Source organism: Pelodiscus sinensis, chromosome 14, assembly GCF_049634645.1.
Source record: "Pelodiscus sinensis isolate JC-2024 chromosome 14, ASM4963464v1, whole genome shotgun sequence".
In the NCBI taxonomy this organism is placed as follows: Eukaryota; Metazoa; Chordata; order Testudines; family Trionychidae; genus Pelodiscus; species Pelodiscus sinensis.
In genome coordinates this window covers 19,181,847-19,207,225 of record NC_134724.1, presented here as the reverse complement: position 1 = coordinate 19,207,225, position 25,379 = coordinate 19,181,847, and the positions used below count along the sequence as shown (strand labels likewise).

Below are 25,379 nucleotides of genomic sequence, written 5' to 3'. Positions count from 1 at the left end.
AAAGCCCTATTTTGTCTGCCAAACACAAAATTAATTCCTTATTCATTTTACACCCAGAACTGATAATCTTCCTAACCTGAAACAGGGATTTTGGAAGCATGTATGTATAGCCAGCGCAATTTTGTCACAAACCAGTCAAAAGTGATATAAATCTCGGCTATACTTTCCAAGTGTCAACCAGTCTGTGGTCTAAAAGAAAGACAGTTACTGTGCTATATTTTGTGGCATATGGTATAAATTTAGCTGTCATGTGGAGTGCCATCAACTTCTGTCATATTAATTCTGCTGTGGGTATGTCACTACTTTGTGATGTGCCAACTAGATACCTTTCACACTTGCCACATAATAATAATAATAAAAAAATACATTCTGAGCCTGGGCGTAAAGATTTCTTGATTTGATTTTTTACATATTGAAATTATAAGCTGTTTGATGACTGTCCTGCCTGTTTACTATGCTTAATTCCTAAAAGAAGAGTGACTTAGGGTACGTCTAGACTACATGCCTCTGTCGCCAGAGGCATGTAGATTAGGCTACCAGACATAGGAAAATGAAGCGGCGATTTAAATAATCGCCGCTTCATTTAAATTTACATGCTGATCAGCTGTTTGTCGGCTCAGCGTGGCAGCCGTGTAAATTTAAATGAAGCGGCGATTATTTAAATCGCCGCTTCATTTTCCTATGTCTGGTAGCCTAATCTACATGCCTCTGGCGACACAGGCATGTAGTCTAGACGTACCCTTAGTCATCTGATCTGAACTTGAATGTTCATTCTGAATGTTATTTCTTCAGAGTTTTAGTCTGAGGCATTTTGTATATGTTCCTTCTGAGTTAGTTTGTTATTGTGCAACAAACTATCTTCATTAAGGGGTTGTCCAAGATGCCCAAGAAGTTACTGGTTCAAGAACATTTGCTCTCCCTCAGATATTACTTTGTAGATAGGCATCTTCCATCACAAAAATTATGGGAGTGGTACATTCTTCCATCTATGTTTTGCAATAAATTGCCCTCAGGAAGTGGATTTCACTTTCAGATTTAACTTTCAAAGAATATTTTGAAAAGGGGCTTGTTTCTTATTATGCTTTCTTATGATGTCTAAAGAAGTACAGAAAATATTTTTTATACAATTTATTTTAATGGAGTTTTTTTCTGATTTTTTTTAACCTTAAAATATAAAGAATCTCTAGTCTGTTTTTCTCTGGGTTTGCTAGAGGACTTGACTGCAATCTGCATATGGCTACATTTTTCTCTCACTGTAAGTGAAAGAGAAATAGTGTTGAGGTTTCACCAAAAATGTCCTTCTCCCAAATATTAATTGGTCATAGTACTTAATTACTCTCAAATTAAATAAAGTTGCTTTTGGCTTTTGTGATGCCACTGGTTCTCCAGTCCTCCTAGATACTTGTAGACTGTAGAGAAGCAGGAGTTCTCATTAGGAAAAAAAGCGGGATATAAAACATTTCAGGTCCTCTTTATGCTGCAGACAGAAGGGAAAAAAGGCACAAGTCCACTTCCCCATCCTCTTCGCTGTTCAACTTAAAACAAGTTAGTGAAGGGAAGAATTTTTTTCATCTTGCTTTGTGCTAAGAGCTTTTATGCCCAAAATCATATTCTCTTCTAGCTGCAGTGCCACGAGCTAGCCACATGTTAGTGTATAAAGACTCCTAAAGCATATTAATTAAATGGATTGATATATAACAGACCTCAGTTAAAATACGTTTCAGATGTAAGTTTATTAAAATCCGATAAGAAAATATTGCTCCTGATATGCATGACAATCATGTCTATGTACTTCTTGTCTTTGTAATATAAATACTAACAGAAACAAATAGAAGTGTCAACTGTGATTAGGATCCCTATTATTCTAAGTACTGTACATCCACATAGTAAGACAGAGTCTCTGCCCTGAAGAATTTAAGGTCTAAATAGACAAAAAAGGCAAAGGCTGGCTGCAAGTTTATTAACTTAATTTTAACGTTTGGAATCAGAGACAATTGTGTATGGCCATGTAGGAAGTCTCTGAGGGTATGTCTACACTGCATTCCTCTTTTGAGAGAGGAATGCAAATGCAGCTGAGCAAAATTGCAAATGAAGCACGGATTTGAATTTCCCGTACTTTATTTGCATAATTGCGGCTGAACGCTTTTTTGAAATACATATCCTATTTCGAGATAAAAAATGCTGTTTAGATGCGGTTATTTCGAGAAAAAACCCTTCTTTTGAAATTAGCCTTACTCCTTATAAAATGAGGTTTAAGGGTTATTTCGAAAGATGGGGTTTTTTTTTCGAAATAACCCCATCTAGACTGTGTTTTTTCTTTCAAAATAGGGTATTTTGAAAAAGCTCCCGGACACCGTTATACAAATGAAGCATGGGAAATTCAAATCCGTACTTTATTTGCAATTTCGCTCAGCTGTATTTGCATTCCTCTCTCGAAAGAGGAATGCAGAGTAGACATACCCTGACAGAGTTAAGAACTCAACCCAAATCTGTTGAATTCCAACCCAGTGCTTTAAACGCATGACCATCCTTCCTTTTGTTTCTTTCATTCTTTTCACAGTGTGTAAGGGTTTGGGGAATCTGTAATTAAGGATGTGCTGGATGCACTCGATGCACTAGGATGCACTAGAGGTGTCATTCCCAGCTCAGGTAGGTGCACACATACCAGATTTGATAAAGCTATCACTCTGAAAATAGTGGTGTAATTGCAGCAGAATAGGTGGAGGCATAGATTGGCCATTCAAATGAGAAACTAAGATCTTGGATTGTATTGCACTTAGTGCAGTTACCCTTTCCCACCATAAGAACATAAGAATGGCCATACTGGGTCAGATGAAAAGGTCCATCTAGACCAGTATCCTGTCTGCTGACAGTGGCCAATACCAGATGCCCCAGAGGGAGGGAACACAACAGGTAATCATCAAGTGATCCCTCTTCTATCACCCATTTACAGACAAAGGGTATGTCTACACTACCACCCTAGTTCGAACTAAGGTGGTAATGTAGGCAACCGGAGTTGCAAATGAAGCCCGGGATTTGAATTTCCCAGGCTTCATTTGCATAAAGCCGGGCGCCGCCATTTTTAAATGTCCGCTAGTGCGGACTCCGTGCCGCGCAGCTACACGCGGCACGGACTAGGTAGTTCGGACTAAGCTTCCTAGTCCGAACTACCGTTACTCCTCGTTTCCCCTCCTAGTAAGAGGATTCATGTTGGCACTTTTTTCCTCGACCACACATGGGGTCAGAGAAGTGGACATGCCCATCTACGTTGTGGTCGACGCAGCCTACTCCTTGCTCCCCTGGCTAATAAAGCCTTATACGGGATGTCTGAACCCCACAAAGGAACAGTTCAACAACAGGCACAGCAGGATTGTGGAAGTTGCCTTTGGCCACTTGAAGGGGAGGTTCCGGAGTCTCCTCATCCATCTTGACCTCGGCAACTAGAACATCCCCCATTATGTGGCAGCTTGCTGTGTGTTCCACAACCTTTGTTAAATAAGGGAGACCTTCCTGCGAGGGTGGGTTGCAGAACCTGAGCAGCTCACTATGGCTTTTGAGTAGCCATGCATCATTACCATCCAGCAAGCCTATTGGGGGCTATGCTTATCTGGGAAGCCCTGAGGGAGAGTTTCAGAGAAGCCTAGCCATGAGACTCTCCTCCAGCCTCCACACAAGGGGCCTCTGCATTGCCCATGTGTGTTTTTCATCCCACATCCACCTCTTCCCCTGCCCTTCCTTCCTACCTACAGGTAAAATAAACCAGACTTTTTGTTTGAAACAATAAACCCAGTATTTTTTATTTGAGGAATATGAAACTGGAAAGGGGCTTGTGAAAGAACTTGGGAGGAGGAGGAGGGGCTTAGGGCTGGGGCTGGGATTGGTGCCTGCCTTGGGTGCGTTTGGATGCCTCGGCTGCCTAAGAGGTCCCACCACCTAGTGTGCATGACCCTTGGTGGCCCTGGGGCAGGGACTAGAGGGTGGGGGCAAGGGTAGGAGTGCGTGTGGTGCTGGAGGCACTTGGGGGGAGCAGGTGCTGGAGGCACTTGTGGGAAGTGGGTGCCGGAGGGACTTGGGGAGGAGCTAGTGCTGAGAGTTCAGGAATGGCAGATGAGGGAAGGTGGTTGGTGGACTGATTGATAACCATGACCGGGCTTTCCATGGTGGTGGTGATCAAGGAGCACATTGCCTCATGCTGGCGAAAAAGCTGCTCCCAGATCGTCCACTTTAGCTCCTGGTCACCCCAGCACTTCTTGTGTTCCTCCTCAAAGTTCCTGTTCAAGGAATGGAGGTACTCGAGGTATTCCTGCACCAGGTCATCTCGGGGTCGGAAGGATGGCACAGGAGGTGGTGGACACACCATGCTCGCAGCTGGCTCAGTTGTGAAGAAAAGTGAGAAAGACAGTCATCCCAGGAGGCAGTGGGGATGAAGCCTAGCCTTCATCTGAGAGCTGATGCCAAAGGCCTCGGTCCAGATGTTAGTGATGTGCTTTGAGGAAGGCCAACTGTTGCTTATACAGTAGGCACTTTCCACCAGGGGCATAGATGTCCCAGGGGATCCTCACTACCTCCGTGTTACAGGGACAAGCAGGCATGGGAAGGTGCCAGCCATGCCAGGAGCCTGAGAACAGGAATGGAGGGATGGGGAAGCTTGGATTCCTTTCATGTCCCGCACATGCTGGGTCTGGCAGTTGTGACATCCCGCAAAGAAAGAACTTCTATCCCTGTCCACTGAAGGAGAGGGGGGGAAGGTGTTGGGGGAGGTGTGCATGAGCAGCAGATTCTGCTTGCTGGAGAGAGTGCTACTGGGGTCCCCTCCACTTTCTCCCTATGGCAGGTTCCCATGAAGGGGATTGGTGTCTGCTGCATCGCCCTGCTTGACTGGGAGTGGATGCTTCCCAAGAGTGCGGGCATGAGCCTGTGCCATGTGCGGCACTACTGTGTGTTTCCATAACCTCAGCCTCCTTAATGGTGGCTTGTCATGGGCAGGTGTCTGTCCATGGAGTCGGGAGTAAGGCAGGCCTCTCCAGAAACCTTGTGAGAAGAAGCAGTGAGTTTCTGTGTGACAGCCTCATGAGGCTGGGTGCCCCTGACTGGCACTCTATGTGCACTCATGTGCACAGGCTGTTGTGTGATCCCCAGGCCAAGAAGGCTCAGCAAAGAGTGTGCAGCGCCTCGCAGCCTGCCGCCTCCCTCCATGTGTTGATAGGGAAAGTTATGGAGCTTACCTTACAAGCTGCCTTCCCCAGCCTTGTCCGATTCCTGGGAGACATCCTAGGAGGGGAGTACCAGCTCCAGACAGATGACAGCCTCCTGGCTGGAGGGCATGGTGTCCAGGCTGACTTGCTCCTTCTGTTCGTCCTCAGCCCCGGCCTTCCTGGAAGCTGACAATGGGCATGTCCAGGCCAGAGTCATAATAATGGCAGGTCTGGGATGCCATTCCAGAGCAGAAACTTTGTTCCCTAATCTTGGTGTAGCCCTGATGTAGTTCCTTTATTTTCATCTCCACACCAGTCCAGAATAGTGCCCTCTTCCACCCTGGCCACCCCTGCCTGGGCTGCAGAGGTGGCTGCTGGCATGCTTGCAGCCCCGGTGGGCTCAGAAGGAACACTGAGATTGCTTCTGGCAGCAGGGAAGGCAGAGCAGGGTACTGCTGTGTAGCATGGTAGTAGCAGGGCTCACGTCGAACCACAAGTCTTTTCCCTTCTGCCTGCATCTTTAAACCCTGTAGGAGAAGGGAAGCTATACAGTTTTGAGGGGCATGGACAGAGTGTCCACCAGGGCAGCTGTGAGAAGCCCTGGAGGCCAATTATTTGAAAATAAGCACAGCTGAGCATCCATACTCACCTTATTTCAAAATAGCAATTTTGAAACTGATGTTATTCCTTGTAGGATGAGGGGTTATTATTTCACTATAGCAAGCATGTTATTTCAAAATCATTTAAAAATAACGTGCTTGATGTGTGGAGGCTCGCCTTGTTATTTTGAAATAATGTGACTTATTTTGAAATAACTCTGTAGTGTAGACATGCCCCTGGTGTATTTCCTGCAGGAACTTTATTTCATATCATTTTAATTCTTCTTTCTATACAGGGGTCAAACCTGTAGTGGGTTCCCTCCGATCTCTAATTTCTCTCATCCACACTTTTTTCTTATCTGAGAGTCTGCTAATACTCAGTTTGCTGGGTTTTGTTTTGTTCTGTTCTGCTTGTTTGTGAGGTTTTTGCACTAATGTGGTTGTAGGTCCCAATTTAGTGAGGTACTTAAGCATGGGGCTAGAGACATTTCCTTCAGTGGCACAACGCCGATGCTTAAAGTTAGGTACGTGCTTAAGTAGCTTGCTGGATTTGGATCTTAGTCACCTTGAAATATCTCTGGGCCAAGTTTGCCTTAATATACGGTAAAAGTGTGTCCACCCAATTAGAAAAGCAGATGATAAAGTAATCTGATTCTGTATAATTACTTACTTACTTGACAGTATTCTTACAGATTAACCACATTGGGTCCACTCCTAGTGAGTTCTATCCTATATATTTTTGAACTGGAAACACTAGTGGATAGGAAGGGGCACTTGCTCCTATAATGAGCAATCCTATAATCTCAAAACTGCACATAGTGCTTTAATACATTTTTCATAACAATTGAATGTTTTTAAACACTATCTTTTATTTGATTGAAATGTATTTGCTATTCTGGAACACATTCTTTAGCTTCTTGCCTTAATATATAAAATACTGCAAAAAATGTGGGAAATCTTTTGAGGAGTCCCTGCGTATGAAGTGGCTATTTGATCTTGCATTTCTTTTTCTTCTGTTTTCTTCATTGCTTAACATTCCTTTGCTCTATAATGAGAACAGGGGATTTGGGTATCTGGTTATGTCTCCGATGGTAAACCCTATGAATTTGATTTAAGTTATGCTTCTATTCTCCAAACCTCAAATCTCATTTTTCTTTCCCTCACTTCTTTACTCCTCATCCTCCAGCTCCCTTGCCTCATACACACGACAGACCACACTGACACTTGTGAAATTTTCTTAACGTCCCACTGCCAGTAATGCCAGTTCAGTCCCACAAGTGGAAGCCCTAGAATAGACAGCCTGTTGGTAGCTGCAGCCAAGTTAATGCTGTGCCAGGTGTTCATGCCCAAAGCAGTGTGCCTTAACTGAAGGGTGCTGATATCTGAAAGCAGAGTATATTAACCTTGTGTCTGTCACTGAGATAATTCCCAGTTAAGCCAAAACCAAATTTTTAAAATGTCTGTGGCGCTAATGAGCCATCCACGCTAGGAATAACACTGGTGAAAGTGTTCTATTTTTGATGGTGGAAAGTGGTTAGCTCTTTTCCTATATTGTATGCTGGTCTTATCTCTCCACTTTTTTGTGTGGAACTGAGTTGCTGGTCTTCAGCATGGAAAAGGAGCTTTGTGAGCCTTTTTTCTATGCTCTCCTTGACTTTTCTTTCCCCCATTTAGAGCTAAGCTATCTGCTGGCTCCATCATAATTCAGAAGGCCTGGGTTATGTTGTGTATGAAGAGACACGCTTTACATAATAGACTCTGCAATTTACAACAGGGCAAAGATACATGGGAAATGTTAAAGTAGGATGCAGCATAAATTTCCCATGATGAATTTTATAATCATGCTTTTATGGTCATAAAAAGGAATTCCCATGACCATATTTAAAATTCACTATTTACTGTATAGATGCCAAAATCCTTAACATCTGCCTATCGTGTGATTTTGTTGTTACACAAATAAGGCAGAAGAAAGTGCAGTAGGTAACTCTCATTCAAGAGCTGTGCAGTGTACGTGCATATGTGATCATAAATTCGAAATGTAGTTTTGTTTTTTAGTTGTGTTTGTGGATTTTTTAGGGATTTGACATACACGTTAAAAAAACTACATAATGTTATGAAACATTATGACCCTTTTCAGCCTATTCAATGCCTGAAGCAGAGTTAATATATTCTGCTTTTCAGCCTATTCAATGCCAGAGACTGCCGTGGAAATGTTTTCTCTTGCACAGTTTTTGGTGCCTTTTGCAATATGTAGCTATTTTTCTGAGCTCAGTTTTAATTGCTACCATAGTAAGGTTGAAGTGAGAAAATGAGATGTCATGTCTTGGTTTCCTTTCATGCAGAGCCCCATTAAAAATACTTCGGGTGGGGAAACTGGTGGGGCAGATTTTGGAAAGCTGAAAGGTTAAAGCAGCATCTCTTGCTCTTTGTGATCACCTCCTCCTGTGGGGTTTTGGGGCTTGATGGATCCATAGTGTGGGTAGATCCACTGATTGCCTCGCTTTCACTAGGGATGTAAAATACATTTTAAAAAAGTAACTGTTTTTTCCGTTAAAAATCTTAGCAGTTACATGGTTACATGCACTGTGGGCTCTGCAATATAAGCCTCTGAAGTATAAGCCTTATACTACTGAGCCCGCTGTGCAGCTGGCTCCCTGGAAGCAGGGCCAGCAGCTGGTGATTGCTGGAAGCTTGCTTATAGTGTAAGCCACTTCTCAGTGCGCACTGGCTCTGGCTGCTGGCTCTGCTCCTGGGGCTTCGCAATATCAGAGCCCACAGCATGGGGTGGCAGCCAGCTTCCCGGGAGCAGGGCCGGCAGCCAGAGCTGGTGCATGCGGGGACCCAACTTACGTGCATCAGCTACCGGCTTTGCTCCAGGGAAACTGGCTGCCATCCTGCGCTGCAAACTGCGATACTTATCAGTTGGCTCTGGTGTGTGCTGGTGCCTAGCTGTTGGCCCCACTCTCAGTGTGCCAGTTGCACTATGGGCTCTGCAGTATAAGCTTCCAGGAGCAGGGTGCCAACTAGAAGCCCGTGCATGCAGACAGAAGAATTTAACTGCAACCGGAACTGATAATCTGATGGTTATCAGTTAACTGGTAAAGTGATTAAATTCTTAGATCCCTACTTTTCACACTCTGTCTACCCAAAACAGGAACATGGAATTTGCCATTCTGCATCATACCAGTGGTCCTATACTGCATTCTTTCACCAAGTGTGGCCAGTACTAGATACTTCAGAGAAAGATTTTTTTTTAAAGCTAACAAACCCTACGATAGACAGTTGGGGGATACCTGCCACCAGAGAAAATTTATTCCTAGCCTCTAATAACTAGAGGTTGACATATGCCCTTAAAAAATGTCTTCTGCCATGGTCTCATGTACAACACTTCTGCAGAGCTCATTTGAAAGAGAATCATACAATTACCCCAGGGGTTTGCAAACGTTCTGTCATGCCCTCCCATGCCATTCATGGTAATTGTCATGCCCCTCCTCCCTTCCATTGCTTAAAATCTGAAGTAAACCCTTATGTCTGCAATGCTGCTGGTGGCAGCACTGCCTTCAGAGCTGTGGCCAGAGTACAACGGCTACTTTTGTGGGTGTTCGTGTTGCTTGCAGAGCAGGACTATTTTTTAATCCTGCCCTGCAATACCCACTCTGTTTTTATCAGAGTCCTGCTATTATGGCAGTGAATCCTGTGGGATCCACAAGTTTCCATTTTCTTCACATATCCCCACAAGAATCTCTTGCATACCCCCCAGTATGCACCACTGGACTACTCACTGTATAGCCTGTCTGTGATGTTTCTTCTCATTTAGCAGAAATGTATTTCTTTTGTATTTCAACCCTTAGGTCTAAATGGAGAGTGTCAAGACTGTTCCTCACTCTGGTATTTTGAGTGCAGAAGGTGGGCATGCACAAGAGACCTTAAAAATACCCTGCTACTAAAGGCGTTTGTCATGAGTCAGGTCGCCCCTCAGGCTTACAGCCCTGTCATCATCGGGGCATACCTGCCTACCGCTCCCCTGCACCCGTGTCCTTTTAACCAAATTCCCACCATTCCGTGTCACTATGCAAGGTCCGGAGCTTGTTCAAGGGCTCCTTTAGTCTCGTTTTCCCAGGGCACTACGGAACGCCTGCAAGGAAGGAGGGGGACCCGGGCCCGCCCTCGCTCCGGGTTCCAACCCAGGACCCTAAAGGCAGCGGCACTCGGTCGCTGCCTGGTTGGTGGGGGCTCCCCCGTAACTCACCAACCGCCCGGGTAGGGTCGAGGCGCTGACGCCGCTTGCCGTCCCCGTCCTGGGTCACTTCTTCCTTCTTGCTGTCTGATCCGCCTCGGCAAAGGTCTCCCCCGTGCCAACGGATACTGCTCCTCACTCCCTCAGCCTCCGGCTTCCCTCTCTCCCGGCCGGAGCGTCCTTCCCCCTTTGCTCTCCCAGGGTGTCTTTTAAAATGCCCGCCTCCGTTGGCCCCGCCCCGCTCGTCCGGGCGTGGAGTGATGACTTCCCCCGGGAAGGGGAATCCCCTCCAGGTGCCGACTGCGTCCCTGGCTATCCCTGTGCAGCCGGGGCATGTGAGCCGGGGCGCCATCCGTGAGCGTCCGCACTCGCGGTTTCCGGGGCAACCAGACGCCGCGGGTTGCGCTCCCGCAGCAGTGCTGGCCTCCCTCTTGCCCCCCGCGGGCTCAGGAGTGCGGGGTGCCGTCGGTTCCGGTGCGGCCGGGATCGGCACCCCTTCACAGCGTTGCTAAAAAATAAACTCCCCAAGATCACAGACTCCCTGACCTTGAGTGGTACACTGCCACCACCCAACTGCAAAAACCCATTGAAAGCCAGGAAGAAGCACTTATGAACTTCTTCCTGTTGAGTAACCCCACCCTCCTTAACCTTCCCTTAAGAGAGAGCTTGAAAAAAAGAAACTAATTTCTTAATAACAGACCTTCAGTCACAAGCACGTGCACAAAGAACTTCCAGCTTTTCTAGAACACAAGAATTAGATCATAGTCTTTAAAAAGGAAATTTTATTGACAAAACAAAGAAGACATACTTGGTAAAGCATACTTGGTTCCTAAGTATTACAAAGCAACAACAACAAAAAAGATTAAAGCACAGAGATTTTTGTTTTCCTGGGATTCAGTTTCCATTACAGTGTTCAGGGGATGTTTAAAAAAAACAAGGAAAATAACCTGATCATGTCTGTCTAAACATTTTGTGTTCTACTTACATCTGTTGCTCCAAAGTTTAGGTTTCTTTCCTTAGGCATAGATATTGCTGGAAAATCCATGCCTTATTCCTGGTTAGCCTGTTTTCTCACACATAGAGGAGGCTGAAGCAGACAAATACTTATTTCATTTCAAACTTTTCCTGCTTTCTTCCCATTGGCTCTCCTGGCTCCCTGCCAACACTTCCTATATACCCACTGTTCTAGGTTTAACCCTTAGTTACTGAATGCTGAAATTTGTAGAAAAGGATACCACTCCTCCCATCCATCACAGAGAGGAAGCCAAGACTTTCCTCTAATTTTTTTTTTTTTTTTTTTTTTTTTGCTTTGAGAGATTTTCATTGCATTTTCACTGACATTTTCATGTTTCTATTTCTCATTTCTTTACCAGTGTTTTGCATTGGTACATATCTCTGTACAGCTTTCAAAATTAGCATGGCAAGTGGAAACTCAGTGGTGCTAATGTACAAGGAGAAGATTGAAATTTGATTTCAGAATGTATTATTTGGCTTGCCATAAATCTCTAGAGAGTAGAGCAATAATTGTGTCATTGTGAAACAAAGCTGAATTGGTTTTCTATTTCGGTTGTATTAAAAATCATCATGCTAAGAAAAAGCAATAGCCGCTGACATTCACTGCCCCGTGCTGAGTTGAATATGAACTATTGGGAAGCACAATGAATTAGAGTGTCAATTTTTTAATGAAACAGAACATGAATAATTGGCAGGCACATCCATTAAACTAGGACACTATATAATATCAAAGGAAGTTCAGGGCTATAATTCTTGTTTATTGTATATAACATCTTCCATCTTCAGTCCTGGAGTGTTCTGATAAGTAAAGTTGCCCCTGTGCTAAAGGGCTTAGTCTAAGACAACACAGACCTTGAACAAATTTAGAATGGAATTAGTGCATATTAATTGCAGTGATTCATGGAATGTATGTGCTCAAGACTCTTGAGTGCCCAAGAAGCATTTGTATTCCACACAAAGAAGAGAGCATTTTCAAGTAAACCGGGTGAGTGGGAAGCTGGAGGGGAAAAATAAAATTAAAGTTCTAAGAAATACAGCTCTTTCAAATGCCCGAAGATTTGAAGCTTGGAACCTGATCCTGCACTGAGCTCAGCATGGGCAAACTGAAGTGCCTGCATGGAGCCCTGTTGACTAAAAGAGGGCTTAGCAAGCAGTTAGTCGTTTCCTTGCAGAACTGGGGCCTTAATCAGTGATGCCTTTGCTACACAGACCTATCCATGTTCTCATTATAGTAAAACCTAAGCATCTGTTTAAAAAAAATGAAGATTCTTGAATTTGGCAGGCTGTATGTTAACCTTCACAGATAAAACAATAAATATCTTGTGTTCATGTTGTTCATTTTAATCCACTTCCTTGCTTAAAACAAAAGCAGGAAGACTAAGAACCATAGAAAAAGCTCTTGAAACTTCTGAGTGACTTCTGTATTCACATTTGTGAAATATTTATGAAGTTACATAGTCAGTTCTAATATAACCATTTCTTCTACATTTATATTACTGTTTTTTGTACCCTGGCCTAATGCTTTTCTTGTGATTCCTGAACTCAGTTGCAGTATTGCCACATAAAATAGAGTAAAATAGAGTATATTTAAGTTGTATCTTTTCTAATAACAGGAACAAAACAATTTTCAGCTTATATTAAATTTTGGAAAAGCTGTTGAACATTTGAGTCTATTCACTGTTAACAAAAACACATGCCACTCTGCCGGTTTATACCAACCAAGAATCGGGGTCTCTGCATATTTCTGAAAACCTTTTTAATTGTTTGTTTTTGTTCTTTTACTCTGAGAGATTATCCTAGGTTTTCACTGACATTTTCATGTTTCTATTTCTCATTTCCTTACTAGCCTTTTGCATGGGTGCATACCTTTATGCAGCTTTCAAAATTATCATAGTAAGTGGAAACTCAATGTTGTAAATGTACAGGGAGCAGTAACAAAATAATTTATTCAGACCCAGTCCTAAAATATTTTCTGGTTGAAACATTTTCTGAAAATAATTACAGTCTGTCCAAATTCGCAGGTGCCCAATCAATGCAGATATTGTAAAAACTTTATTACATACATTGTGCACCCATTTCTCAAAACCCTCTTTATTTTAAATTTCCAGTTATGTTACATTAAATTATATATGCCACTGATTCTCTCTGAAAATATACTACTCTAGTTTATCTGTTTGCAAGAATTTAATTACAACCTAGTCATTATATTTTCATCACTTTTTATAATCGTCATGTTGTTTCTTTTATAACTTAATATTGTCCCTATTCTTACATTATACAGCTTAAATTGTCACTTATTTCATTTATGCAATCTATGTTAAAATCACCTAATATAATTATTTCTGAATATGCCCTGAAAGCCTGCAGATGTTCTCCCAGTCTACCTATAACATTTATAGTTGATCCCTTTGCTCTGTAAATCACCAACAATATGAGGTAGATTAACCCTAACAAATGCCTTAATCATTAAAATCTTCAGACCTTTCTGGCTAGCTGACAGGGAGTGTCAAGCTGAGGAAGGTAATTCATTACTGAATATTGCTGAATTGCACCCTGAACTTCTCTCCTGAAACAAAATATAACACTAACGGTTTTAACTGTTTATCCAAAATTAGAGATTTTTTTACTATTTTTCAATAAAACCCTTGAACAAAATTTTCAAATCTGGGTGTGTGAAGTTAGGCTCCAAATTCCATACTTAGTCACTCAAGTAGAAGTAGCCTGATTTTCATAATTGCCAAGCAACCTGTAGCTTCCATTGGCTTCAGTGGGAATTGTTTGAGTAGACCAGTGTTTCTTAAACTGTGTTCCATGGCACACTGGTGTGCTGTGAGGCAGTCAGAGGTGTGCCACGGAGAACAACAGAGTTCAAAATGGCTTCTCTTAAGGGAGCAGGCAACCTTTTTTTCCGCCCTTCAATAATTTTCCCCCGAACCTTTTTTTTTTTTGGTCAATAACTTTTCCCCGCCTTCCTCCCTCCCTCCTTTTTATTTTATTTATTTTATTTTATTTTGTGCTCAACAAAAAAATCCTTGGTGTTTCTCATTTAAAAAAAATATTGTATGGTGTTCCTTGGTCTTAAAAAGTTTAAGAAACAATGCAGTTAACCATTGCAGCCTGTGGCATTACTCAGGTGTTTAAAATGCTTTGCTCATTTGGTGCCTAAATGACGCCTATATTTTGTGGTTTATTTGCTGTACTGTGTTCAAATGTATCTTTGCTTGATCTTTCTACTGGCTGACACTAATGCCATTTTATGAAGCAGTTGACTGAGGATATTCTACTACAGTGGAGAGCAATCATCCATTGCCTGTAGCCCAAACATGCCAGCTTGTTGGCAGACAAACCATATCTTGGATTCAGATTTTGAGGATGGCAGCTAGTTCTTGCTTTATTTTTTTGGCATTTGTATATTGTTAAAAGATAAGCAATAATCCTGGATTGAACAATCTTCCAAAGTATTCTGCTGTTCTGAATCTCTGTCTCGCTACATACACTGCTGGACACAGTACTGACTTGTGTTTGCACAACTGGGTTTTGGTTTTGGTTTGGGGGAGGAGGGGTTGGTTATATACACTAATAGTTTATTTTCATAGTGTCCAATGCCGTATGTAATAGCTCATCTATGCACTGTTTATTATGTCACATTGGATGTTAAGTGTCTAATCCTGCAAGTACTTTGTCTGCTCAAATCCCCTTAGGATCACTCCCCCTAGGAATGTACAGCAGCTTAAACTGATAATAATAACAAATAACTACTTCCATGCAGTATATCAAGTAGATGCGGTAAACAGCTCAATATTATCTTTGAAAATTAATTCATGAATCAATGAAAACATACATTCATAACACTCAAAAAATATTTCACTATTTATAAGTAAAGGGTATTTGTGGAATTTGGGGAGACATTATACCTGGTATAATTTTAATATCTCTTCCCTCCGCCTACCCCATGCAATAGTGTTATCTTTATGTGACAAGAAAAGAAGAATCAGTTGGAGAGGTAAAAACATTTAAAAGTCGAACCCTTCATATCTATTTCTCTGTGTTGAGTATGGCTCCCAATACCAGGTTTACTATAGTGTTAATGGTGCTGTTGTGCTGAGTCCACACATGGAAGGGGATCCTTTCCATGCCCCCTCCCAACCCCATTGTGCTTTTTCTGGACCCTGCCTTGCTCCAGGCACTGACTCTTAACCTCATCCCACTGGTGTTCTTGCCCCTGTCACACTATGGGGCCCACATATATATTTGGGACTGGGCCCACAAATGGTTAATAAAGCCCTGATGGCACCCTTCACTGAGCTTCACAATCTTTAGTGTATTTATCCTCACAACATACCGGTGAAGTAGGAAAGTGGTGTAATCCTGTTTTACAGATGAAGAACTGAGACCCAAAGGGTTTGTCTTCTACACTATGGACTTGTCCAAAGTCACAGAAGTAGTCTGTGGTGGAGCAGGGTATTGAACTCAAGTGGATCATCCTTGACCACTGGATCATCCTTCTTCTCAAGAACCATACCCGTTCTCTGCCTTATAAAACATATACATATGTAACATGGTAACACACTGTGGCTCTTTTTCCCTCCCTGGTGGCTGGTCCACATATTGAGGGTTATGAGTCTGATTCTCTCTCTGAGCTAATGAACCTTTGGTAAAATTTGCAAAAGGCCTAAGGACCAGATTCAGGCACTTAGGCCTGGCCTACATAACATGGGAAGGTTGATTACGTAAATTACATAGCTGGAGTCCACGTATCTTAAATCCCTACCCACACAGCAGGAGGTTGATGGGAGCAAATACTCCCATTGGTTTCACTTCTCATGAAGAGTAGAAGTACTGGCGCTGAAAAGGGTGCCCTTCGAGTTTGATTCTAGCAGGTCTATACTACATCCACTATATTGAATCCCGGAAGATCGACTGCAGAAGTGCTGATGTTCTGTGTAGTGTAGACGTGCCCCTACAGATACAGATAAGCACTTAGTAGAATTTATAAAAGCATCTTAGGCTCATTAAAATTTTACATCTGGGCTACGTCGACACTGGCCCCAAATTCCGGAAAAGTCATGCAAAGCAGGTAAGTCAGAATAGGGAAATCCGCGGGGGATTTAAATATCCCCCGCGGATTTAAATAAACATGTCCGCCGCTTTTTTTCCGGCTTGGGGAAAAGCCGGAAAAAAGCGTCTAGACTGGCGCGATCCTCCGGAATAAAGCCCTTTTCCTGAGGATCTCTTATTCCTACTTTCCAGTAGGAAAATCTACTGAATTTTTACTGAAAAATTTCCAGTAAATCTAGCCGGGAAGGGATGACTGGCTGGGTCCAGGGGATTATTAATGCATCTTTTAGATCTGTTATGGTTCCTGCCACCTTGAAAGAGGCAGTGATAAAACTCTTACTCAAGAACCCTTCCCTGGACCCACTTGATTTAAATAACTATCGCCCAGTTTCTAATATTCCTTTATTGGGCAAGGTACTCGAGCGGGCGGTGGCATTGCAACTCCAAGCTTTCTTGGAAGAAACAGATTATTTAGATCCATTTCAGTCTGGCTTTAGGCCTGGTTTTGGAATTGAAACCACCTTTGTTGCCCTGGTAGACGACTTACACCAGGAGATAGATGGGGGAGTGCATCCCTGTTGATTCTCTTAGACCTCTTAGCAGCTTTTGATACCATCGACCTGGCAGAGTTGGGTATTGGAGGCACTGTTTTGCAATCCAGTCCTCCCTGTCAGGACATTTTCAGAAGGTGGAGCTAGGGGGCTGCTATTCAACCACGTGGCGATTGTGCTATGGGGTCCCGCAAGGTTCCATCTTGTCCCCTATGCTGTTTAATATCTGTAAGAAGCTGCTGGGAAAGGTCATAAGGAGTTTTGGAGGACGGTGCCATCAATATGCAGATGACACCCAACTCTATTTCCCTGTGACATCAGAACCAGGTATGGTGGTGACTGATCTAAACCAGTGTCTGGAGGTGGTGATAGTTTGGATGAAGTCAAAGAAACTGAAGTTGAATAAAGACTGAGGTCCTGTGGATCAGGAGGCCATCTGTTTGGGAATGTGGCATGGTACCTGTTCTAGACAGGGTTACTCTCCCCCTGAAAGAACAGGTACTTAGCTTGGGAGTCCTCTTGGACCCTTTTTTAACATTTGAAAACCAGATTTCTTCGGTGGTCAAGAGTGCTTTTGGGCAGCTTCATCTGATCCGCCAGCTGTTACCCTTCCTGAACAAGCGTGACTTGGCCACAGTGATCCATGCTCTTGTTACATCCACACTGGATTACTGTAATGCGCTTTATGTGGGGTTGCCTCTAAAGAGATTTTGGAAACTTCAACTGATCTAGAATGCGGCTGCTCGAGTCTTAACTAATACTCGTTATACAGAGCACATTATGCCAGTGCTTCGGCAGCTGCACTGGCTTCCAGTATGTTTCCGGGCACAATTTAAGGTTTCAGTTATGACCTATAAAGCCTTAAACAGGTTGGGTCCGGGGTATCTGAAGGGATTGAGGTCAGCTGGGGAGGCTCTGCTTCGTATTCCCCCCACTTGTGGAGATAAGATTAACATCTACGCAGAACAGGACCTTCTCAGCTTTTGTTCCCAGGCTGTGGAATTCTCTTCCTTGGGATATTCACGTGGCGCCAACACTAGTATTTTTTCGGCGCCAAGCTAAAGCCACCCTTTTTACTCATGCTTTTATTAATGTTTGAGTCTGTATGTGTATGTTCCCCTTCTCAATGTTTTAGCAGGTTTTGTGTCCCTCTGGGGTTTCGTATTTTAAATTTTTATATATATTTGTATTGTATTTAAAAATTTTATAAGCTGCCTCAAATATTTTAAATAGAGAGGCAGGGTAAAATATTTAAAATAAAATAAATAAAATAATCAACATTAACTTACTTTTGAAGAACAAAAACAAGTGAAAGATAACATACAGGAACTAAGGGAGAAGAAAGGATAAGGAAAAGAGGGAGGAAGCATTGTGGTGGAAAAAAAGAGAAAGGGGGAGAGTGTAGGGAGATGCAAACTTTTCAGGACAATACACATTAACTCAGCATTTTGTTGCTAACAAAGCAACAATCAGTGTTTCAGGTTTGCTATTCCTATCTCTAGGAGGCTTATCAGCCTCTTCTGAATCTCAAATCATCCACAGCTGAAAGGAAGCAGCTCCAGAAATGGAACAAAACAACAGGAAAGCAAGAAGACTTCTCAGCATTAGTGCACTAGATTCTGTCCTCAGATTGTGATTTCCAGTCCCCCTGGAACAAAGGACAATTCCCCCTAAAGTCAGTGGCAGAACTCCACCAATTCATAGAATCACAGAGCTGGAAGAGACCTCAGGAGGTCATCAAGTCCAGCCCTCTGCCCAAGGAAGGACCAATCCCAACTAAATCAACCCAGTCAGGACTTTGTCAAGCCGAGACTTAAAAACCTTTAGGGATGGAGATTCCACCACCTCCTTAGGTAACCCATTCCAGTGCTTCACCACCCTCCTAGGGTATGTCTACACTACCCTCCTAGTTTGAACTAGGAGGGTAATGTAGGCATACCGCACTTGCAAATGAAGCCCGGGATTTGAATTTCCCGAGCTTCATTTGCATAAGCGGGGAGCCGCCATTTTTAAAACCCCGCTGGTTCGAACCCGGTGCAGCGCGGCTACACGGGGCTCGAACTAGGTAGTTCGGACTAGGATTCGGAACGAGGTGTACTGGCAGTTCGAACCAGGTGCACGGGGTTCGAACCAGCGGGGTTTTAAAAATGGCGGCTCCCCGCTTATGCAAATGAAGCCTGGGAAATTCAAATCCCGGGCTTCATTTGCAAGTGCGGTATGCCTACATTACCCCGCTAGTTCGAACTAGCGGGGTAGTGTAGACATACCCCCAGTGAAATCATTGTTCCTAATATCCACACTAGACCTCTCCCACTGTAACTTGAGACTATTGCTCCTTGTTCTGCCATCCGTCACTACTGTGAACAGCCTTTCTCCATCCTCTTTGGAACCTCCCTTCAGGAAGTTGAAGGCTGCTATCAAATCCCCCCTCACTCTTCTCTTCTGCAGACTAAACAATCCCAAATCCTTCAATCCCTTCTCATATGTCATGCGCTCCAGTCCCCCTAATCATTTTGGTCACCCTCCGCTGGACCCTGTCCAATGCATCCACATCCTTTCTATGGTGGGGGGCCCAGAACTGGACACAATATTCTAGATGTGGCCTCACCAGAGCCGAATAAAGGGGAATAATCACTTCTCTGGATCTGCTGGCAATGCTCCTCCTAATGCACCCCAATATGCCATTAGTCTTCTTGGCTACAAGGGCACAGTGTTGACTCATATCCAGCTTGTCCCGCCACCCCCGTCCTCCGCGGCGAGAAAAGCCCCGTTCGTATCTAAGGATCCGACATAAGTCGGATCCACGTAACTTGGGGACTGCCTGTAACTTGTTTCACGCTTTGCTTTTCTGAAGATTCTTTTTCCATAGGTAGAATTTGCATCATTATTAAGAAGTTTAGTTTGGTGACAGTGCCACACAAAATAAACTCAAATAAAATAAGTCTCAGAGGGGTTGAAACCTTTAGAGTTTTCTAAATCTAAAGTAGCAGATGTGAAGTAACTAACTGGGGAAAAAAGACTTGAAACGGCAATTTGGGCCCATAACATTTTGAATAACCAAGATATTGAATCATGAAAACTGACAAGTGTTTCTTAAATATGGATCTAAAACCAATGTGATTCTTTAATATTTAGGTTTGGTTGTGTAAATGCTCTTCTCTGAGACTGATTTTAGCAGGTGATGAAAGGCAAATTCTAACTAAAGTAACAGTTGATCCTTGTATTTTGTAGCGAGTTACACTCTGTTTTATACGGTTGGAAAAATAGTGGTAAAGTGACTCCTGAATTTCTGTGCTTGGATATCATAACATGTTAGATTGTTGTAGCTCATCATTAAAAGCATGGAAATTGCTTTAAAGGCCCTATATAGCTTAAATTTGAAAAGCAAGATATGCTTTGAAAGAATGAGGCCAGCTCATAAAATCAAAAGGATAACATAATAAATAAAATTCCAGAAACCTGAGTATGTCTACTATAGCTTTGCCCTCCTTCTGACTGTGGTGTTGATGTTGGCAGGCAGTAGGCTGTGATCGACAACTTGGAAGTAATGCCAAGGAAGACAACTGTGGAATCTGTGCAGGAGATGGTTCAACATGCAGGCTTGTGAGGGGACAAGCTAAGGCACATGTTTCACCAGAAAAAAGTAGGTTGCAAATTGATCCTATGTTTATTTATTCTTGATTATGTTTTCTGCTTGTATATTAACATAGACCTATCACAAAGTCTGACCTTTTCACTATATACTTATTTGCAGTTATCCAAGAGTACTTATTATAAAGTCTGTGCTAGATTAGGCTACTGAAATTCCATGAGGAATACCACACGTTCGAGGATAGCTAGGAAAGAATTTGAGAGATGCTTTTTTGCTCTTTTTTTTTTTTAAAGAATAAATTGAATTTCTCCTTTTTTTTTAAATCAGGAACAGCCATCAGGATAGGCATCTTATTTTATAGGGTATCCTCATGTTGCAACATATGTGATGCTGTGGCAACATTTTCAAATCATGGAAACATCTTGTGGATGGTATTATGGAAATTGCTGCATGTGATTGAAAATGCCTGCCACCTTTATTCATGATGAGTAATACCTTACTCTCTGAATAGTTTTATGGACCTCAGTAACACTATGTTAAAGGGGTAAGGTACTTATCAGAGTGAGAAAGGGGCAGAATTGGGCCATTTGGATTAGAATAGAGGAGGGGAGAAGCAAAATATAACTTTGGAGAGACGGTGTCAGAGGAGACACAGGCAGGATTTGTAATTGAGGTACTCCTTTGACTCTCTCTCTCCACAGTCATATTTTGCTTCTCCAGTTCAACCAAGTGCTTGGATGGACAAAGTTATGGCTTTGCCTGCTCTCCAAACCTCACAACTCCCTCTCTACTTCCATTCTCACCTCCTCCTTTCCTGCTTGCTCATAGTGGGTGAGTGAAAGCTGCATGGAGCCTGTTCTCCCTTCCCACTTCACACTCACCCCAAATGTTCCTGGAATCACTATGTGGATAAATCCTGTACAGTGCTGTGGAATGAGGCCCTGTTGGCTCCTTACTCACCTGCAGAGCCGTGTAGGACAGAGTGGCAATCTAGCCTCTCTAAAATCAGTGGGATCAATGCAAATATGAACAGACATTTTAGCAATGATGAAGAGTAGAAGAACTGCCCATGTTGGAGGGCTACACCAATTGTAGCACTTTTGGGTTAATAATTGTAATTCAGCCTGCAAACCGTTCCATATCAATAAGATTTGAGTAGAACAGTTATGCATAAAGTCATATGTTGCAGTATCTCTAAATACTCTCATGCCGTTTCTGTGTCATAGCTTGGATATTGCCTTTTGCTTAAATATGAATGTACAGGCAGTCCCCGACTTACGCGGATCTGACTTACGTTGGATCCGCACTTACGAACAGGGCTTTCTCGCCCCGGAGCTCACAGGCAGCGGTCAGCCACCTCGACCTCCGGGGCGAGAAAAGCTGCTCGCGGTGTCCCTGGTCTGCTGGGGACCGTCTCCAGCAGACCAGGGGCACCGCGAGCAAACCCGCAGCAGCGACGGGTTCCCGCGCTTCTGAGGCTTTGCCAGAGCATAAGGAGGAGGAGTAACGGTAGTTCGGAATAGGAACCTAGTCCGAACTACCTAGTTCGAGCCCCGTGTAGACGCGCTGCACAGGGTTCGAACCAGCGGGGATTTAAAAATGGCGGCACCCCGCTTATGCAAATGAAGCCCGGGAAATTCAAATCCCGGGCTTCATTTGCAAGTGCGGTATGCCTACATTACCCTCCTAGTTCGAACTAGGAGGGTAGTGTAGACATACCCTATGTAAGTCAGAACTGGCGGTCAGTTTCAGCAGCGGCTGAATCTGGACGCCAATTCCGACTTACATACAGATTCAACTTAAGAACAAACCTACAGTCCCTATCTTGTACGTAACCCGGGGACTGCCTGTAATTTGAAATACGTTGCAGTTTGTCTTGGTGATGCAATAACAAAAGACGCAGTATATTGTGGTGATGTAGACTGGGCTGTAAAATTTCATGCCAGAGCTTCCCCAAACTGTGATTTACATTTCATGTTATTTGACAGTTATGTATAACTATAACATCTTAAAAGGGACAATTCTGTTGCAATACTTTTAGAGTCATTGAATCTTTTTCTACAAGACAAAAGCACACAATTTATTTGATCTACATTGGTGTTACTAATGAACAATAGTGACACAGGCATATTTCAACTTATGCTACCTTTTTAATCAGTAGTGACACAGGCATATTTCTTCGAGTGGAGGATTTTATCAAGTAATTTAGTGTTCTGAATGTGTTAATCATAAAACTTTGAACAGTGTAATTCATATTTATGTTGTGGAAAAGAGCAACTTCAATGGTGTCTACACTCATTTGACTGTTCTCTTTACACTATACACTGCACATTATGCTGAGCACTCATTTCACTAGTTGCCTATGGTAAACAGAGCAGATTCTGCTTAATTTAGCAGGAAGAAAATTGGTAATTACTACAAAACCAAATATGTTTATGTAATCAAAACAGCACATTTCAGGTGTTCCCCAAAAAAATTCTTGGGACATTTAGACATCATGTAAAAAATCAGAATGTTTGGTCTCATTGTGCATGGCCAAACTTTGTTCTCAATTGTACCTCTCCAACTCTGTTCACTTCCATGGGGTTTGCAATGGATGTAACAGGGTACATCTACACTTCACCCTTAGCTCAAAATAAGATACGCGGTTTGCACAATGTAAATCTAATTTCAATTCTTTTTCGAAATGGGCTATTTCAAAATGTGTTGGGTCTACACAGCACCAAATTTCAAAATAAAACACTATTTTGAGACATCCCTTATCCCGTGTGTAAGGAGGTTTACAGGGCTGCCGAAATAGCACATCCTCTATATTTCGCAATAACGGACACATTCAAAAGATGCGGGGTAGCTGTTTCAGGATACCGTTGGTATCCCAAAATAGCATTGCAGTGTACACATACCCTAGAATTGAATTTGGCCCAACATTTCCAGATAAAGGCTTTTTTGAGTTCTGCACTGCATCCAAGCACAGCTCCAACATAGTGAACAGTGGAAGCCACAATGCCTAGGCTTCCTGATTCCCACTCTCTTAGTTCAAGTGGAAGTCCGTGTGGCAGGAAGGCCTACTCTGCTTTCAACTGCTGGCATAAGTTCTGTAATGGTAGAGCTGGTGTAGTGGATCTCTGTTCCCCCATGACCCTTCGCACTTCAGCCTTGTGTACAACATGCCTGACTCTGCCTTATCTCCACCTGTTATGCCAGGGATGGAGAGCAGTTGGTGTAGAAAGTGGCCACACCACATTTTAACCAGCAGAGATTTCCCCACATGAGGAGAATTGTCTAGGGGTAAAACTCAAGTGATTTAAATGTACTTTGTGCCACTCAGTAGCACACAGTAAATTTATCAGACAGAGGCATGTGGCCAGTGTGTGACAATTGAAGTAGAGGTTCAGTGTATATTTAGTACTGATAATAGAGTGTGTAGATAGTAGAGCTCCAGCTTTTGGAGGTATAATGTAAGACAGTTTGCAAATTATCCATGTAAATATTAGTTCAGTACTTATGATCTTGCACCATGACTAAGGATTGGGGGGCCTGATATAAAGTCCTTATGAGGTCAATGGAAAGACTCCTCTATTGTGTTTGACAGCTTTGGATTAGACTCAAAGCTCATTGTTTTCTCTGTTCTGTTATAGCAGTTTCTTAAGAAGGATTTGATTGAGAGCAGAAGACAAACAAAAGCTTTTTTCTTTGGCTTGGTTTTATCTCTCCTACATTTTATATTTCACTGAGGTGGGTTTGGTTATAAAAATGAATATATCAGACACATAAGCAATATAATACACATACAGATCACTCTTGCCTTGGCATTTTTGCTGTGATACTAGCAGACTTAAAACATTTTTTTGGCTTTGATTGTTCACATACCATATGGAAGTAATTCCATGTAATCATCCTGTATGTGAATGAAATGTGGAAATAAAGCTGTGTTTTTTATGATAGTGTATCAGTGAAGGCATACATAATAAGTGTAGCCCTTAAAAAAAACTTTGCCAGGAAAGTGTTTGTATCTTGGAATGTAATTAAGTTAATGTTGAGATGCATAAGATTGGCATGCTGAGAAAGAGAGCATGCAAGGTTGTGAATGAGATGTAAATTCCATTATACATTGAAGCAAATTTAAGATTTGGGAAGAAAGTGAGAGCCACAGTTTTATTATGGAAAAAGAGACATTTATCCAGACACAATATTTTAAAATATTTGAAAAAAATAATTGGTTTTAAAAATTAAAGAAAAATGTCTAGATATGTTGGACATAATTTTTATTAAATTGAGACATTGATAGCAAATGGTTATCCATAAATGGACTCAATATTTTATCATCTCTGTGTATATCTTTAACAGAGGTGATTTTACTTAGGGTCATAAAGTTCAATAACTGTGGCAAAGCTCCAACTGTGCCCCATGGTCCTGTGCTTCTACGCAGTTGTTGTATGCCTCAGAGGCTCACTATGACCCTCCTCACTGCCTCTTATCTTTTCTAGAGACCTGGGTCACAGATTACTGAGCCATTCTTATCATTAGCAAAGTTAAAGGATTGGGGTGAAACCCCTCTCTAATCCCAGCCTCCCTTTCCAGGAGCAGACTTTTTAGTGGTATGGTGTGGATTGAAGGGAACCTGGGCCTGCCCACTACTACAAATTCCAGCCCAGGTAGCAGCAACTGGTGGGTTTTTCCTCTAGCCCCAATACAACAGCCATTTCCCTGGGTCTCTTCCTCAAGCACTCCCCTAGTACCTTCTCCCTGGCACTTGAGCAAATCTTTTCTGTTTCAGCACACTTTTTTCAGTTCTCCAACAATACACTTCCTCCTCTCAGTCCTTCAGTCTTCTCCTTCCCCCCTCCCTTACCTGAGAGGGAAAACCTTTTAAAGTAGCACAGCAGGCCATAATTGGCTGCAGATGCCTAATTAGCCTGCTGCTTCAGTCAAGCTCTTAACTAAACTCAGGTGTCTGCCTGTATTGATTAAGTGGCCACAGTCTCTGGCAGTTCATTCAGGAAACAAAAAACCATTCACCCAGGTATGCCTGCCCTCCACCAAACTATTGTAGCCAGCTGCCATGGGTCCTGTCACACAACACTGAAAGAAAACATACAGTTTTGCAAGTATGAAATTATCATTTTAAAAATG

At 42.7% G+C, this 25,379-nt stretch overlaps 1 protein-coding gene across 11 annotated transcripts in view; it reads left to right on the top strand.

Annotated features, from left to right (window-relative positions):
• The window catches only part of ADAMTSL3 (ADAMTS like 3), a 372,565-nt gene that overhangs the window by 203,683 nt on the left and 143,503 nt on the right, over window positions 1-25,379 (top strand). For all 11 annotated transcript variants that reach the window (XR_012895741.1, XR_012895743.1, XM_075897127.1 and 8 more), the window contains exon 7: window positions 20,171-20,297. Coding sequence is in view for 9 of the 11 variants with exons in the window: in XM_075897127.1 (XP_075753242.1) it covers window positions 20,171-20,297 (127 nt within the window). In the remaining 2 variants the exon portion in view is untranslated. The remainder of the gene's footprint in view (window positions 1-20,170; window positions 20,298-25,379) is intronic.